The 19,644-nt window shown below is 44.3% G+C and overlaps 1 protein-coding gene across 1 annotated transcript in view; it reads left to right on the forward strand.

The window, feature by feature from the left end:
• reln (reelin) overlaps positions 1–19,644 on the forward strand; it is a 94,558-nt gene that overhangs the window by 22,114 nt on the left and 52,800 nt on the right. The window contains exons 2-3 of the mRNA XM_073472238.1: positions 338–445; positions 16,467–16,605. Coding sequence (XP_073328339.1) covers positions 338–445; positions 16,467–16,605 — 247 coding nt within the window. The remainder of the gene's footprint in view (positions 1–337; positions 446–16,466; positions 16,606–19,644) is intronic.

The raw sequence follows: 19,644 nt of genomic DNA on the forward strand, positions 1-19,644 counted from the left end.
GCACGATGTTGGGGCGCTGTTGTGTGTATACGCTTCCAGACTTCCTGTCCACATGCGTGTACATCACCCAGGCTAATTATCAGTGTAGCTTGCAAACAAAGCTTGAGCACATCTTAGTACTTGTGATCTCTGACACCTTATCAGTGGTTAATTTACAGTTTATCTTCCAGTGAGTTAACAATAAAGGGTCGCTAAAACATTAGAGAAGAATGTACTTTATTTCATAACTTACATTTCTTAACTAAGTCCTGTTTTGCTTTGGTGCTTTGTGACATAATAACCAGCTGAATGTAGAACTGCAGTAACATTCACCATCTTCCTTTTTCTGTCTCTTCAGTAACCATCTCCACCAGTGTATCCTTTGATGGTCTGCTGGTGACAGGCCTCTACACCTCCACACCAGTCCAGTCGGCGCCCATCCCTGCTCCAGCCGCCTTCGGCTTTGGTAAGTTCTCATAAGATACCACTGTAATCTGTTTAGAGAGGCTTCTTGAGCCATGCTCCTCATGCCAGTACAAGCCTCTCATCAAATGCTCAACTTAGCTTCGCCTTTTAACACAAACAGACTCTCAGATACTTTAGATTGTGTGTCAGTCCTGGAACTATGGAGTATCACAGCGAGCACGACCCAGCTCAGTGATCCACATCCGTTCCCAGAGAGAGCATAAGACCACTTCCCCACTCCGGTTGTGACAGGCCCGTGATGAATGATGTGACCATCGGGTTCGGCCAGATGCGTTTTCATTGATGCTCGAGAGAAGAAAAACAGAAAACTGAATATGAGATGAGGAAAGGAAATTGAGGAATGAAGCAGAAAACAAATGAGGCCTCTGAGAGACAAAACCAAACTTCGAGTATGAAAGAAGAATAATGGTCATCAGGTCAGCTGGACAAATGTTGAGTCGGAGAAAAGGTGCAGCTGTCTGAATGAATTGCATTTGGTTCATTAAAATACAAGGTCATATTGATCATTACACTAAGAAGTGGTTAAGGGTTTTGGAAAACAGTTTAGGAAATGGGCACTACTTCATTTTGTTGTTGGGTTGCTGTAAAAACTGCCAACTCCTCTGTCTTAAGTTGTCATCAGAATTATTTTGTTTTTCGTTTTCAACATGTGTATCTGTGTGTTGTATCTAAATTTACTCCTGTCTCTGAATTTACAATGTGCTTTGTTTTTATTCCAAATACTGCAAAACATGAAGTTAAAATTAGACTCACAGTTGTTTTGACAAGTGCAGTCTAATTACACAGTAAAGAGGCAACTGAAAATAAAGTTAAGTGTGACCCATTTCTGGACACACAATGAGGATTTTTAGACTCAGATGAAGTGTGTGCGGATGGAGCCCCTGTGTGCAGGGGTGGGGGCTCTCTCGGGGTGATGGACTGGCCATAAAGAACTCCTTAGAGAACAGGGCTACTGGCCCAGAATTGCTGCCCAGCGGGCTCACTTATCCTGACTAACTCCACTGTTCTTCAGACGCTGACTTCACCCCGGCCAGGGCAGCTCTTCGCTCTTGGCAGCACTGTTTACTGGGGAGGCATCCAAGCAAGGATTGCGTCACCTTTGCTTCACTCTCATTAATTTGAAAAAGTTTTAAGAAAGGGCTGCACAGACTGATAGGCAGCAGCTTGTGGGACTGTGAGTTTCTGCATGGTGTGTGTTTAAATAAGTCTGTAAAGCTTTCCGTTACAGTATGTGTAAAATGCTAAGCAGTGATGCCATACAGGTTTCACAGCGCCAGTCACTGAATCTGTCCTCAGCAGATAGGATCTCTGCACCGCTGATTCTCCTGCATCCTCTCAGTGTAGACTTCTGGACTCAATGGAGCCTTCATAAAGGCGAAATAGAGGCTTGATTTATTAGTGCGACCATAGTCCTCTTTTTGGTTCCCATGGTGGCACTGCTGTCTACAGGCACATTTTTCCTTTACTCCATTTGTCTGCACAATTATTTAGTAAATGGGAATTTTATGAGACACCCTCCATACCCTAAGTGGCAGCGGCCTGGCTGGTCTACAGAGAGGGTGTCACATCTGTGGAGCGACAGCTCTTCAGCCTTGGGAGGGCTGAAAAGAGATGCTCCCAGAGAGAGAAGGAGAGCTTCATCAATGAGCTCATAAAAACCCGGTGACATCGCTGTGCATAAGAGAGCCAGTGTTTGCGCAAAATGCTTTGAAGATAATGCAGTGGAACAATAACCGAATGAGACAGCACTTGATGTTCATTGTTGTTGTGACAAATATAAAGGGATCTGTGAGGACGAAAGGGTCACACAACTCCACAAGGGAGTTTTACGAGCCTGGTGTTGAGTGTAGAGCGTCTAAGACAGGGTGCGGCTCTAATCCCATTGGAGGCATGTAGGGGACACAGAGACACATGGACAGCAACATGTACACACACACGCATAGAATTCAATAAAGAAATAACCACCCACTCTCACTCAAAGGCACATACACACTCCAGCTGTGTACAGCTGTTAACGCCGCGGCTGGCTGGGGGAACATGTGGCTGACAGATGTATCAGTGCTGGAACCAACTTGAACCTCAGCATGGGAAGAATGAAACCTCAATGAACGGCCACCACAGGATGGCACACACAGGGAGTGAAGATCAGTGGTAAATTAAGATCGCTGAATGTGTTTGAGATTGGAAATCATAAGATCATGCTCAGTAAGAAGGGAGACGAAGACTATTAGGGTAGTCGGTCTTTTAGTTTCTCTTGGTAGGAGTCAGTGGAGAGAAAGACGGTAAGCAAAAACAAGACAGAGATAGCCGGAATAAACAGATAAAGGCAGTGATCTGTGGAGACAGAGTGGTTAGTGTTTTCTGTGTGGGGATGTCTCGTGGTTTGTGTGGTCAGAGCTGTTGCAGCGAGTAGACAGGATGACTGCACGCCGGCCTCGACAGAGAGAATTCCCCTTCCGTGTCACCCTCCGCTGCTTTTTACGGAGAGCTCATAAAACCACTGCATGTATATATGCATGACCACACTGCATGGAAATACGAAAGCTCTATCACCAGTCCTCTTTCTCAGTGTTTTTCTCTTTTTTTTGGGGGGGGGGGGTTACCACGTGGATTACTGTACACACACAGACACCGGGACGTGGACACAGAGACAAGGACGTTTTATGAGCTTCCACTCCCTCTGAATAACAATACACTTCACGCTACATTTGTAATGAAGCTTTAAGGGACTGACTTTTTACTGCGTCGTCAGAACTTAACACCCCCTCATTGTCAAATTAGCCCAAATGTGATGGAGCAATTGGGGTGGCAATCAGGGCAGTCTGAGGAATGCCTTCTGGGCTGAGCTGCGGCTCGTTCCTCCACTGCCTCAAGGCAGGAGATCCCCCCCACTAGCCGCTGGGTGGCTAACCACAAACCTTTATGATGCTGTAATTGCTTTGCTATGGCTGGTGCAGAATCATACAAACTCGAGCTAAAAACAATGTTGATAGAGGAGTTTAAATCGACTGTGGTTTTTTTAAATGTGCCCATCAGGGGCCTGATAAACTAGTCTGGCTGAGGCACAGCCGCAGCTATGTTTCTATTTAAAGGTACGCAGGGCTGGCAGGAAAGACTCAAGGTGTCAGTGAGGGATTAATTTAGTCACAATATCCAGTTAATGGACGAGGTAGTGTGTAAAGTGATTCATTTCATTATATTGCGTAGTATAGTTTGACAAGCTAATTGCACATTAGAGACCTTTGCAGCATGTTTTACAGTAAAACTTTTAGATGCTGTGTGTGTGTGAATGTGTGTGTGTGTGTGTGTGAATGTGTGTGTGTGTGTGTGTGTAACATGCGCGGAGGGGATGTCTACACACACTGCCAGAAAAGCAACATGAGTCTGGACTGACTCAGCTGCTGGAGAATTCCAACAGCTCCGTGTTTTTCCCTCCTTTGACTTTTATTCCATTAAGAGCTCTTTCTTTCCATTCCAGCCTCTTGGCTTTCTGAAAGGAACTCACACAGCTTTCAAGTTGGCTTCGCCATAGATTAAACGACGAAAACAATAACTTATGTACATTCCTATTTATTTCATTCGGGTTAACATAAGAACAGTGTCTCACAGCAGTGATGAGGTGACTTATTGGACCCTACAGGCCAGGGCCTGGATGGAAATAAAATGTCACATGTGGTCTGATTTGCATTGCTCCCCTAATGGCAGGATTTTTCCCATCACATCATTATCCACTCAAACACAAAGACAGTACAAGTATTCATTCTAAACGTCTCCAGATTTATAATTACGATGACGAACAAAAGGCACTTGAAATGGAGGAGAGAGCTTTGAAAATAGACAGGAGGAGGAAATGGATAGGCGAAAATGCCAACATGGGGCTGACAAAGTGTTTGAGATTAAGGGAATGAGTGTGAGAGGAGAAAATTGGAGAAAGTGTGCATGAAAAATGGCAAAGAGGGACCAATGAAGGGAAGACAGTATGTGAATGATATAAGGAGGGGGGTGAAGATGAGAGGATGGGCGTTCCATCACTCCCTCTGACGGAGTGGCTGATTGGTGTTGCCGTGCCAATGCTGAGCTGCTGAGAAACCGGTCATTGATGGATGGCTCGTTTGCAGGGTGATGTTTATTTTGTCGTTAATTTGCATATTTGTATGTATTTGCGGGGCGGTTGGCTTCTGCTAGCAAGGATCAGTCCCCATCTCAATATGATGAATCTGGCTGTCTGACAAAATGGACAGCTTAGTGACAGGGACATCCAGCCGACACTCTGTCCCCATGACGGATGGGCTCATGCTAACACACAGCGCGATCAGAGATGAAATCCTGCTGCACCTTGACCTGTGGAGGAGGGGCCGGAGGGGGTGTGCAGCCAAAAGTGTAATCATGCCACAGACTAATTTTAATGCTGAAATAAAAACATATGGAATTACACAATAATGAATGGTCTATGCTTCTTATTATGCACAATTATGCATTCAAATCCTGACGTCTACACACTCATCCATCTCGAGGCTGAAGGTCGGCTGTCTGTGCCCTCTCGCCACCAAGCCAGATTGAATGTCAGCCAGAATGTCAGACTATGAGAGATGGCAGCTCATCATGTCAGTATTTACAGAGACACACTCGCAGGTGTGTTTCCCACTGAACAAAGCCTTGTTTGGAAAGTGCTAACAGTCCCAGGGGAGCACAAGTGTGCTTCTGCATACCCCCTCCATCAATGGGATGAGGAGACAAACAGGGATGGAGATACTGTGTAGGGAGAGATGGAGGATAAAGAGGAATGATATAGAGAAAGGGTGGTGCAGGGAGGAGAGAAGGGGCGAGGGAAGGGGGTTCCCATGGGGAGAGAAGCTGTCAGTCCCTGGGAGACTTCAAACGCACTGCAGCCCTGTGATCAGCCTGCTCCCTGGCTCTCTGCTGACAGCTCCCTGACTGCGCCGCTTAGACTCCTTCACACACACACACACACACACACACACACACACACACACACACACACACACTCTTGCTTGCTACCATAAGAGCTCTCCCACTCTGTGATTTATCCACTCATACCACAACACATTCAAATTCCATTGACATACGCACACTCATGCTGATTCTCACACTTAGGATGCGCATCTGTGACACATTTGCTCTGACATCCATCCTTATCATAACCTTGAATACTGCTGAAGTACCCCTGTTGCAACTCTGTCAAGGACACCACACAGTCCCAAACTGTTGCTCCTGAACTATGAGGCGAGGTGGTGCTGGTGTTGCTGATGATAATGACGATGATGACTTATCTGAGCCATTACTCCTTCTCTGCTCAGGGCTGAGGCACCCGAAGGCAGATCCCTCCTGATGATGAATTCATTAGTGCGGAAGATGAAATGAGTTGTCAGGGGCAGGGTTATGTATGGGAGGTGATTTGTGTTCTCTGCGGCAAAGTGTTAGATCAGACTCGAGATCGGCTGGGTCGGCTCGCTGTAAATCTGCCTGCTTTGCTGGCACAGGACTTTCCCAACCCTTCGTGCCCAGAATGAGCCTCTCTTCTGTCCCTCCCGTCGCCCAGCACGTCCTCCCCCACCAATCTCACAATGCCTGGAAGCTGCTAACAGGTGGCTAAACATTTGGGTGCTCTCAGAGTCCAGAGGAATGCTCGGGTGATTATGCATCACAAGTCATGTAGCTGTAGCTGCTTTCTATGTGCAAAGCCTCCTTAGAAGCAAAGAGCAAACCCACCTTCAAAGAATTCAAACAGAATATAACATAATCCATTATTAATTTAAGGTTCAGGCACAGCAGACTCTGGACTAGTCCATTAGTGTTGGCCATACATCCCAGCAGCATAGGTCTGGCCTCTCAGGTGTGATGGTACAGTAGAACTGCTGGAGCACTGCAGCTGGGAATTTGCTGTTTTACTTAGTGTACACTAGCTCTCTTGGAAAACATGGTCCCTTCTTTGAACTCCCACGGCTTCACTAGGTGTGCTTACTTCTCTATGTGTATGCGGTTTACAGCATGTCTTATGTTCATGCATATGTGAGTGAGGCTGTGGATGCGTGTGTGTTTATATTCACTTTTTTTTCAGAGAGCACACATGTATTTGTGTGCACATGCTGAGCATTTGAGTGCTTTTTCCTTCCCTCACTGTATTTTTTGCATCCAAATGTATGGTAAAAAAGGTCCAGGGTGACTGGGAAAGCAGAAATAGGGGAGAGCAGGAGCTGGACTGACTGTGATAGAGATTTCAAAGTGGTGCGTTAGATGTTGGCCGGTTTTTTGTTATTTTTATTTTTTGTATCCTGCAGGAGAGAGCAGCAGGCGTAGGCTGTTTCTCCCATGTGTGGTCTCTCTTGAGCGGAGCAATGTTATTTTCTGCCATGCAGAGAGGTTGGTTACATGCCAGAGAGAATGAGAGAGAAATAAAGATAGAATAAAGACAGAGAGAGCTTTGACTCAAAGACTGCTCAGTTTGACACATTTCTGTGAACACTAGTGGGTTTGCATCATTTCAGCAAAGCGGCAAGCTGACTTTGAAATGCATCTTTGTTGTGTTGTGATGTAAAACTTATCCTCTATACCTCCATATGCACCTTGCAAGTGTGTGGGCATCTGTGGGTTTGGTGTGCAAACTGAGAGAATGTGATTTCACAAAGTCTTCTCCACAAAGTGCATGCCATCCGGGCTGCACTCTGAGGTCTATTCATTTTTAAAGTTCCCTTGCAGAGAGTATTAGAAGAAGTGGAAGTGCTCTGTGTGGCTCTGTGAGAAGAGGAAGCTTAGTGGTTCTCCTGGTCTCTCCCTTTAGGACCCTGACTTGATCTGGCTCTCCTCCCTCTAAAAGCCTCAGAGAAGAACGGGAATGCTCCGTTGCCTGGCCCATTTTTTTATGTTAGTTATGTTATGTGTGAGAGCATGTGTGTTATGTGTGAGCAACTCACCCAGATCCAATCTGACCCATATTTTGGCAGCAAAAATAGTTGGTGACCTTCTCTGTGTTTCGCCCTCCTTACAAGAGCCGGGCTGTTGCCGTGATTAGTTCACTGCCTCCCAGCACTCCTCTGTCAGACCAGGCTCAGCTCCAGCCCCTGCTCGCCATAAACACATTTAGGTACACACACATACTGTATACACACACATGCAAATGCAGCACAGGCACCATGCCTTGCTTTCCCTAGGCTTTCCATTGGCTCCTCACCTGTCGCCCCAGGTCCCTATCCCTCACACTCAACATGTGTGTCAGGACAGAGCCTGCGAGACCACCACGGCCTCACCAGTTTGTTTGTTTGCTGCATTGACGGGTGGGGAGCAGGGACGTGGGTGCAAGAAATTAGCACAAGTCAAATCAGATTAATTAATCCCCAGCTCAAACTATTAGCCGAGGAGTCGTGTTGAATTAAAAATCAAATTAGCCCTGGCGCCTGCCGCTGAAGCTGTGGTGTGTGCCTGCCAAGCTACAATGACACACACCCACAGAAGGCAGCCGCTCATGGGCTTCACTGATGGATGGACGTATGGATGGATGGATGGGATGGAAGGGTGGAAGAAGAAATGGGTGCTCAAGGACTAGAGGGGCGGGGGAAGGGGAGTTTAGTGACTTTGCCACCCAGTGTGGTAAGCCTCTCCTGGGGCACGGAGCTGGCTGTCCTCCACTGGGTGCTGCTCCACAGGCCTCACACTAGCACTCAGTAGTCTCAGCTATGTCACTCCAAACAGGCCTTTCAGCAACATTTCACCCTGATGGTTTACATAATGCACACACATCTTGAGCCTGGGACTGAACCCAGATTTAAACAGGCCCCTGTACTGCAGCTTGAGTCCATCAAAAACAGGGAAACCGGGAAAGGGAAATTCCCTTTTAATACAGTACTCATTTTCAAAGTTTTGGCCATCCTTCCACTCAGTAATAATAACATTGTGCTCGGCAAGGATCTGAAAACGTGGCAATGTCACTCAAAAGCATGAAAAGCCTGAAGATCAAAGAGTTTTTGGACTCACTTTTGAAGAGAAAATGAAGGTGGAATGGTAAAGTTATTGGCCAAATCATCTGTTGTAAACATCCATCACAGTTTGGAGACTGTCTCTGGGTTAGTTTTCCTGTGCAATGAGGGTTTTTTTGGGGGTGTGCTCCTTTTTGGTTCTACCTCCAAATAAATCGGCTTACATACTGTTGGCTTGTTCTCAACATGTGTGACTGTCTGGCTGATCCTTGACTGTTTCTTGCCCAACTTCGTCGAAGTGATGTTGTGTTATTCTCAGCGGTTACTTCATTGTATAAAATTGTACCATTTCATCCATGATGGCTAAAACAATGAAAATGAGACCCAATTTGTAACAAACTGGAGTTTCATTTCACTACTACAATATGTTCAGCTATATAAGCAACATGCATACTTGCATTATGTGTGTTTGCAAGTGTGTGAGTGTGTGCCTTTTAGATGGATTGCAGGGCTGTGCAGAGATGTAGAAGTCTCATCTATCATGCAGGGTGGGGCTCCGAAACACACAACACTTGTTTGATTCAGAACAACATTCATTTCAATTATGACACATTAGTTCAGGGGGGTATATTAATGCTCCCGTAGTGTTCCTGTATTCCATTTATCATTCATGCTTGTATGGCTTGTAGCTCCTGATCATTGAATGGGAGCAGTACCCAGCCTCAAGCAATGAGCTAAATGTTTATTTTCTTCATATTTTGTATATGTGGTGCATGTTACAGAAGAATAAGCGCTTATTTAATTAGCAGAGTATTTGTAGTAAATAATTGTTCATGTGTGACCATATGCGATTGTGTACTTTCAGCTGGTTAGAGCCATACTGGCAGCTCCTACAATAAGCCCTCGCTGTGTATGTTTGTGTGTGTGTGTGGGTGTGTGTGGCCTTGCCTTCAGGAGTTTATGGATGATGGATGCTGTGAGATACAATGGAGGCCTAAATGAAAGAGCAATTGTTCTGTGAATGCAGGCATATGGGCAAAAATTGGTTTGGTGCTTAGAGCCCGTCCATGAAAACATACATTTTATCTACACACACAAATGGGTTCTTTCACAGAGCATTCAACTGAATGACTGTGCACACATGGAAAAACATAATAATGTAAACATATACACATGCACAGTCTCGTGTGCATGCTCACCTACACACACATACAGCTCTGCAGACCTCCAGGTGTCCTTTACTGCCAGTTAAACTCTCTTTCATTCATGTGGCCAACGTCTCCCCCTCACATTTTCCCACAGAGTCTCTTACCCCCTCTCCCCCTGGCCACTGGCATCTTTCACCACCCATATTAACACACAGCTTCCTCCTGGCAACGCTGTGCCGGACCCCTGCCATCACCTCAGCGCTGCCAACCCGTCTCCATGGTAGTGTGATTGGCAGATGCTGAGATGGATGCCCGTTTCATCCAATGGCAGATAAGAGCTGGGTTGTCATGCGCCGACCTTGCAGTGGTCTGGCTGACCAGCTGAGGATGGCGTTTGGAATAAGGGGTGAATGCGACGCAACAGGCGCGCACAAACACACACCGACGCACATAGCAATGGATCATTCAGCAGCACAAAGCGTATGGGGTCCCTACTCAGGCTGTCAGTACCGTTGTGATGTATCATTTATGTCGCCATTGTGTGGCCTTCTCTTTAAACATGTTGACAGAGGCATTATTCTGGCTTTTGACAGATTCCCATACATTCACAGGCTTTTAATAACACATGTTAATGCTCCAATAGGCTTATGACAGGTTTTAAGAATTACCACATGAAATATGGACCTTTAATGGGCCCGCTCTCCAAATGATCTGGGGTGGTATACATTGAATTTCTAAGTCTGAGCAAGAGGGAGAATGATCACCACTTGTTATCAGTCTGAGTGCTCGCACACACACACACACACACACACACACACACACACACACACACACACACACACACACACACACACACACACACACACACAGGCCTGGAGGACAAAAGATGTGCATCGTAAACATTAATCTGTGCTTTTTAAATGAGACCCACTTTTCTGTGTTTAATCATAAAGCATGTAGTGAGTGGTGACAAAAATGAATTCCTAAGACAAAAATCAAATAAGCTAATCTGCTTACAGCACATTAAGCTACTTCATAGCGCTTTCATTAACGCTCCGAGCAAACTGCCGCGCATACACATGCATTTTAATATTCTGTCTGTGGTTGCTGTTATATGTGCATGTGCAGGCATCCAGGGTGAGGAAAGTGCGTGTTATGATTGTGAATGGTGTGTGTGTGTGTGTGTGTGTGTGTGTGTGTGTGTGTGTGTGTGTGTGCTCTAAAATTAAAAGGTGTCCCTGAATTTATTGAAAACAATTGCTCTAGTAAAGAGAAAGTCCAACCTGACTAGTCGATATACTGTTGGAGGAGAGGAAACAACAAGCATCCAGATTCCTCTCACCTTTCGGACTCGAGTGCATTTTCCCACCGCCTTCCTGTCAATCAGAAATATAGCAGGAAAAACATGTTGATATCATCTCAGCAACCGTTTAATCAGGACTGGATACAGTCAAATCAAACACAGACACATCACTCAAACTAATAGCTTTCTGTTGCTCCACACGCCAGACATTGCTGAAGGACACTTGTGAAATGAGTGCAAAATCCAGCAGCTATTTGGTACCGGCCAGATGTCAAATGGTGTGTATAAAGTCCGAATGATTCTGGTAAATGTGCACATCAATTTGAATGGTGCCTCTCGAATTCTCGCCACTCTGCCACAAAGCCTAACTATCAGTTCTAGTGCCAGTTAGACCGGCTCCTGCTGGTCCTACAGTGTGAAGTCGCTGCCAGGCTGAGCCACCGATTGCCCATCTGCTCCATCGGGGAGAATTCTCACTCCATCTATTTGACTTGTTTTGAGCTTGGCTGTGGAAAAGCTCATTAGCTTTGCAAAGTGAGATATAAAGACAGATAAAAAATGCTGTCTCCAAACACAGAGATGTTAAGAGGACACAGACAGATGTGAATGAAAGTGTTTACATATTTAAAAGAAGCAAGACCAGACGGAAGGAAAAACTGTGGATAAGTCTTTGTTATTGTAGACATGGGCGGATTGAATATGAATACATATGAGGCGCTCAACTTCCCACTTCCTTTTTGTGGGGCGCTTAGAAAATTCACCACAATTACCAGCAGAGATTGATGTCAGGGTGACACTCCTACAACCAACATATGACCCTTAAAATCCTGACACACCCATTTCCTGTGTTTCTGTGTATCTGAGCGAGTTTGTGTGTGGGCATGCCCGAGGGTGCATGTATAGGCATTTGTGTGTGCGTGTATATATGTGTGTGTGGGTTTATATTTATGAAACACGCTCTGCCCAGTCATACCGTGGGAGTTAGCAGGTCATCTTCCTTTGCCATTAATCACTGCAGACAGCTTATAAGTGCCCAATCTGCATGTGAAAGAAGTGCATGTGTGTGCGCGAGCGTGCGCGAATTTGCATGTGTGCATTTGACTGTGGCTGTGTGGTTGCAACAGTCCTCCAAGATCCCCCCCGTGGCTGCTTATTTAATTAGACGTGGCCTCTGCTGATACTTGTCTGACATGCACCAGTGGCATTTGCGCTGCAGCTACAACTTGTGTCATTGTCCATGAGGGCTGCATGTGGCTGTAATAACCAGTGGAGAACAAACAGTCACAGCTGATGGAGCATAAAATGTTTCCTTCATTTTAGCGACGAGTTCAATAACTGTCGGTTTTGATAAACACAACTGCATCAAGTGCTTTCATTAGAGGAGGAGAATTGGAATCTCCCCTTTCTCAACAGTGAGAATGGGGAGAGGATGAAAGACCAAAATACTGATGACAGAAAAAAAGCACGGGAAGCAAAGTTAACATCTATCACATCCGCAGGTACCAGATAAGGTAAAATCAGAGCTCAGAGGCCAACTGAGGGGAGAGTAAATTAATTAACAGTCTTTGCGGTTGGTGTGACCCCACATATGAGGACACAGGAGAGGCTTTGTTGTATATTTTCATTTCACATTTCTTTCTATTTCTATTTTTCTGCTCATCTCCACAGAAATAAACAGGAATACCAGAGCTTTGCTTTTTTTCTGTCCAGGTTCACTACAGCTTGTTGCTTTACTGGAACCTTTGGGATTTGGATCTCATTGAATAATAGTGATTTTTTTCTCTCTCTCACTCACTCTCTCTACACCCGGACATGAAAGGGACTAGTTTCGTTATTTGCATTTTTACGCCTGAGTGTATTTTTCAAGTGGGAATAGAAATTCTGTGAGCAGTGTCGAGTCCCAGCGCTGCTGTGTCCTGGAGTGCATCAGTCTGCCTTTTCATCTTCACCCTGCTCTAACTGCTCTCTGCTTTTCTTTAGCCACACCAACAGTTCCTCCCTCTCTGTGCATCTCTCTGTCTGCCGCTGTCGTCTTTGTTTTATCACAATGTCATGCTCAATTTTTGTTTCAAGCACTGAATTCTGTGCTTGTTTTCACTTCATCCAATATTAACTCATTTTCCTATTAAAGCAAGAGTTACAGTAGCCTTTGGTAAAGGAATCAGGGTTGTATTGCAGGAGTTTGTCATCACTCCAAATGAAAGAGGCGCTCTTATTGACAGTGCCCTCCTCTTTGTTTTCCTCAATGATGAGTGACAGCAGTGTAAATGAGAATACTCCTTTCAATGAGTGATTCAATGTTTCTGTCCGTCTGTCCCCACTGGCCACAGCCCGTCTACTTTCTCCTTCTGCTATCTCCTCTGCTCAGTCTGCTCCTCAACTCCAACACCACACTTCTCTCTTTCTGTTTGTCTTTGCAGCTTTCCAGCTAGTGTTTCCATTGCCACCACAAGAGCTAAGCTTGTATTATGCACATCTGCAGGGATTCTCACATTGCGCCATGGCAATGTGGCGAGAAAAGATTCACAGCACTTCTCCCTCTCTTCTGTTGCCACAAAATTGGACAATCAGGGCCAAAACTGTTGTCCTGACTGCCTTGGTTGCGACGGTAAATACGTGACACGTAACAGCAAGGAAATTGTTCTGGAAATGACACTCTTTTGTGTCAGAGGGGGTTAAAAAGAGAGAAAGATGTATGGGTATGTCATTGCATGCTATTTTCTTCAGTACCGTATGTTGGCGGTAAAGATAGGCTGCTGACGAGGTCTCGCCCAGACAAACAAAACAAATCGCAATAACCCTAGACAGTAATGTGTGTTTATGTGTGTATCTCTGTACGAGTGTATGTGTTTGCTAAGGAGTAAATCGTGGCCATTACGCGGGGAGGTTGTAGCTGAGGTGATTAGAGAACAGCAGTACTATTAGTGGGTGATTACATCTCAGTCTGTTATTACACACCAGCAGCTCCTTCGCAATGTAAAAGGCTGCGTTGCTCGACAACTCGTAAATCTGACACACTAGGGCCACACGCTGCTTGCACTCACACATAATGACACAATATGCTGTTGTCATGTGAGAGCTCTTAAATCATGCAGCTTTGATGATTATTCAGATTGAACTCCAGTTAAGTAAGGAGTTCGATGTTTCTCTCCTTGATGAGAAAATGCACTATGCAGACCCCACAGGCTAAACAAATACATGCACGGTGCTCAATTAAAAAACAAGCTTGTTTTTCTTAGTTTTTCATCCGACAGCAATGATAACTGGGTTTGTTTGTACCACGGCCCACACACACACGCGCGCGCACACCAACATAAATTTCACGCAACGATACAAATGAACTCACGCACGCACACACAGCTGGCCGAAAACATTTATGGAGCTGTCGACATTGCGTGTATTTATGGGTGCAATCTGTGAGGTCAAATTTATTACTGTCAGAAATGGGCGGAATTATTTCTCTTCAAATAATTAGTTTTGCACCACACACACACAGACACACACACGCACACACAATCTTTGCATATTGATTTGCACATTGATTCAGGGGATATTAAAGCTCTGATGTTATTAATCATTGCTGATTATGTTTTCAGTGAGCTGAGTTATGATGGAGGAGCGGATTGTGTTTGCAGGTTGTACAGAGCAGAGGGCAGCCACCACACCGCTGCACATTTTCATACGCAGATGGGACATCACATACATTTTTAAACCGCCTGAATGTGTTTGCTCTGTGTGCACTGGACCAAGCTATGTTGACTTAGTGTTGCAGAATTATGACAAACTCCCAGATTATCTGCCTGCGCACACCATACTCTAGTTGAGTTTGCGCGTCTCTCCGCTACAAAGCCGTGTAGTTGCAGTAAATTATTGAACTCTTCTGTATGTCTGCACAGTGATTGATGAGTCAGGCGGCGTCCTGCCCTTGCCCTCTGCGATGTGAAGGAAAGATTGTGTGACATGATGTCATCCCATCGGTGCAATCATAGCCGGACACAGACCCTCATTAATAAGAGCACCGTTATGTAGTGTCAGCTCACAGGGACGGAGAAAAGAAGGAGAGGGTCGGGATAAAAAAATAATGATGAAAGGAGAGAAGGTGTATGAGGAGTGGATGTGAGGCAGGAAGCAATGAAGAAGAAAAAGGAAACTGTGGGATGCCAGTGGATGGAAATAATAACAGTAGTATGGCATGAGATCAGAGAGGAGTAATAAAAAGCAAATGAAAAGAGGGAAGGAGGGGATAAGGTGTATTGTGTGTATGTGCAAACTTAGAGACAAGGTACTGTAGATGTCAGTACTCTTTATGCATCTGTTTCAGACTTATGCTGATTTGTTTTTAAAGTAATAAGTTAAGAAGTTAGTTTTATTCTCTTACCAAATATCACTGCAGCATTTGAACTGAAGTCTTTCTGTTTGACTTTGCTGCAAATGCACAATACCATTTTTTATTTTAATGTGATTTCCATTTCATTACTGTGTTTGAAAATGCAGTTGGTAATCCATCACAGTGAATATCATTATTTGTGTGTGTTTTTTTGTGTGAAAGTGACTCTATGAGGATGTGGATTAATTAAGAATGCTGTGTGGAAACTGGTGAGAGGAGGTGGTGACCAAAAAGAGACCATAACTTAAATATAAAGCTTTACACCACAACTACAGTATGTTTTAGTAATTGTTTGTCTTTGGGTGTTGATTTTATGACTCTTTATAAAGGCAATAATGATCAGGAGGCCTATGAACGCACACCACTGGCCACTGACAGAATGAAACAATCTTGAGGTATTTGTACTTAAAGGTGCTTTATACAAAATTCAGCAGCATCTAGTGATTCCGACATTTACAAAACAAATTAATTAATATAATTAACTATCACATCTACTCTAGCCTGTAAAGTTATGTACGCATTAAGTTACTTACACGTTGAAATTCGGAAAGAAAAACAGCTCCTAGTCGATTTGGAGCTACTGAAACAAAGAACAAAGAAGCTTGAATCACAACACACACATGCAACGTGTGACTTTATTCTCTGGTCAGGATGCCATTACTCCACTATATATTTATATAGCAAATACAGTAGCTGTTTGCTGCTATATTCATGTTCATAATCTCATATATAGAACTGTTAAAGTGGCAACAGACAACCCCCCCCCCCCCCCAGCATTTCCAAATGGTATCATTGTTGATGCTGCTGTTGTAAAGACAACTAGACTGTTGTCCTCAGAGTCAAAAATAACGACAACACAGGACAAAACGTGAGTTTATTCAAGCATTTAGTTTATTTTAACACAATATCTTTAGTTTTACTCAAGCATGACTTTTGGGTACTTTTAACAACACTTCTACCGGCAGACTATAAAAATCCGTATCGTAAAAAAGGACTTACCACAATGGTAATGTAACGTTAACAATAACAACATACAATAAAGGCAAAGTTGACTTTAATACCATAGTAAAATGAATGAAAACCAGCTGCTACCTACAAGTCAGGGAAAACATCTAAAGGACTAAGGTCAGCTTTGGAAAATGTTTTGTAATAATCAAATGATGGGATGACACAAAACACTGTGAACTGTCCTCTTTGGCCTCTCACTCATACTCTTCTCTCTTCTCCTCCAGGTGTGATGCCAGAGCGGCAGTTTGGTGGAACCCAGTTCGTTTGCAGTGTGGTCGCTTCCCACGTCAGCCACCAGCCCTCCTCCAGCTTCAGCTTCGTCTGGATCGCCCCGCCGCCTGGCACTGGCTGTGTCAACTTCCTGTAAGTCACGCCTGAGCGTCTGTGTGTGTAAAAGAGAGCCACTAAAAGAGGACCAAACAGAGACACTGCAGATGACCTTTACAGCTGCCACGCGTCCAACCCCAGACACGGAAGTCGTAAAACTCTTAACAATAATATCCGTTAATGTTTTGTGGCTGCATATTGACCCAGTGAGCCTGAGTGAGGATTATCAGCTGACATCATAGGCTGTGTTTTTATTTTCATTTTCAGAGAAAGGATGTTTAAAGGCCATCCTGTCAGAGAGAGCATTCATGATGACTGGAAAGAGGTTATATTAAGGACACAGATAGCGTGTGTGTCTGTGTGGTTACATCCTCAATACCTTGCTTGACAGGGCCTGTGCATTAACAGGTTTGAATGTGTGTTTGCCCTGCTGAGAATAAGCGGAAATATGAATTCCTATCCTCTCATTCAGCGGCCTTGGTCCCTCTTCCCATTGGAAAATGTCTGAGAGGCTGAACAGATACACCCATTCCCAGAGGATGGGTGTGAAACAGACATTCACAAAACACTTTTTGAGATAGAAAAACTGACGTTACATAAGAGCATTAATAAGGAGCAGTTATCCAGCCGTACTAGTACAAATTAGAGGCTCAATTTGGATTTTCAGCCCATTTGCAACAATCTGTGGGGATTGTGCACAGGTCTGTTTGTGTACATGTTACTGACTGTGTTTCCCTGAAGCTTACATGTTGTTTGATTGGCTCAAGACGAACAAGATCTATCTTAATACGCCAGAGAAAAGCCATGGTCTTTTTTCCTTTTTCTCATTTTCATCCCCCCCCCCCCCCCCCCTTCCCCCTCTGTCTGCTCTTGCTCTTCATCATTTTCTCCATCTCTGTCTGTTGGAAACATCCTCTAACTCTCTTTCCCTGTAGTTCTCTTGGCTGGTGATTTACAGCCTCATGCTGATAATCAGTCAAAATGCAATTAGCAGCTGTTACTGGAGAAGCATAGAGGAAAAGGGAGGACTCCAGTAACTCTGCCCCATGCAAAGTCACAGCAGCACGGCACCACACTTCAAAGATCTATTAGAAATTAACCCATACAATATTGTAATATTGACACATTTGACTAGAGTCGCTCTCACATTTCTACATCAAGAACAGCGTGTTTTTTAAAATTAAATCTCAAAAAGAAAACATCATTATCATCACATGATTTTAATCCTTGTATAGTCAAATCAAACTGCCAACTAATCTCTAATTTTTTTTTTCCTTTTTTATTACCAGTCATCCTCTCTCCAGACTTGAAAGACACTGCGAATTGCACATCAGTGCTTCATAAAAAAAAGAAAAAAACACAACTAAATTAAACATTTTGGCAGTACTCACAAAAATCCCTCAATGAATTCCTGGAGGGACACGATAGACTGTCAGACTTTTATGGACAGACTGACAGAAAAAGGATTCAGTTGGGGAATTTGCTGAAGTGGAGCTGCCATTTAGACAATATCCACAGAGCCAAACAGATTTACTGGCTTTTTTGTCTGCCAGCAAACACATTTACTGTTGAGCGTGTGTCAGCTTACGAGGATTGTGTGTTTCCTCAGCGTTTGCGTGTGTGTAGTGGGTGCCCATGCGTGCGCTGTGTGTTTGCGTCTGAGTGTAAACCATGGAGCAGCAGTGTGCCAGTGCTGATGACAGTGGGGCTGGCAGGGGTCCACGACTGTATGACAATAGGGGCCCCTGCGGCTGACCTTATCAAAGTCAGCCAGTCACACTCCAGCTGGCTGGAGACTGCTCCTTACACACACACACACACACACACACACACACACACACACACACACACACACACACACACACACACACACACCCTGTTCCAGTTCACAGCCCCCATCTCCACGAGTGTATCCTCACCTCCAGAGCTGCCCTCCCTGGGTTCAGTGACGTGACTCTGGGAGAAATTCAACAGGCGAGGCCCTTGTGACCATAATCTAGAGTTACCTTGGTGGGTTACCTGACATTTTTCCTTTAGGTCGCCCTTCCTTTTAGATGTGATCAGACGACTGTCACTTTTGTCATATTCTCTTCTAGCGTTGGATTTTAGAAATGAACTCACTCAGGAAGTGCAGATTAATGTCAAATCTTCCAATCAATTTGAAAGTCAAACAAAGTAATAAAATATGGGTTAAGAGATGTTTGTCTTGGCCATACAAAATGTAGATAATGCAATTTCCTGCCCTTGTCCATAGCGCTCCTGCCCTGATTGATACAAGGTCCATTTTCCACAGGCAGTGTCCATGAGTGTTTAAATTAAAGGCACAGACATCCGACGTCCTTCACTGGGCTGGAGCAGGTCCGCTGCTGCATCAATATGAGGCCTGTGAGCAGTTTTATGGGCAATATTGTGGGAGTGTTCCTGGTAACACATCACTAGCAGGAGTGTGATAGAGTGCAGTGACGGTGGGCATTCAGAAGAACTCATTTTCTGGGTGGCTGTAAATTGCCATCTAAAGAGAAGGAGAGGCCTTGGAGAGGAATAAGAGAGGAGAGGAGACACACACACACACACACACACACACACACACACACACACACACACACACGTCCACAGTGATGAAATGTAACTAAGTACCTTTACTCAAGTACTGTACTGAAGTACAGTTTTGAGGTACTTGTACTTGACACAAGTATTTCTCTCCAATACTTTTTGGAGGCAAATATTGTACTTTTACTCCACTAGATATATTGAATAACTTCGGTTGCAAGTTTCTTTGCAGATTACATTTTTAAATTCATTTATTTTCTCCCCAATTGTGTAAAAAAAACTCTCATTTCAATAATCAGAGCACAAAAGTACATATTTTAGCACAATATCATCAACATAGCTTTATGTTTTTACTCTTTCTATTCTTATCCTTATTCTTATTTGACTTTGTTTTTGTCTTTTTGTGTCTAAATCTGTATTGATGTCTCTAACTGTTTTAGTGTCTGCACTAGGTTGTTTTTATGTTGCACCACAGAGACTGGCATACATGACTTGTTGTTAAACTTCATTGGTGTAATGACATTG

The sequence above is a fragment of the Pagrus major genome, chromosome 8, assembly GCF_040436345.1.
Source record: "Pagrus major chromosome 8, Pma_NU_1.0".
Lineage (NCBI taxonomy): Eukaryota > Metazoa > Chordata > Actinopteri > Spariformes > Sparidae > Pagrus > Pagrus major.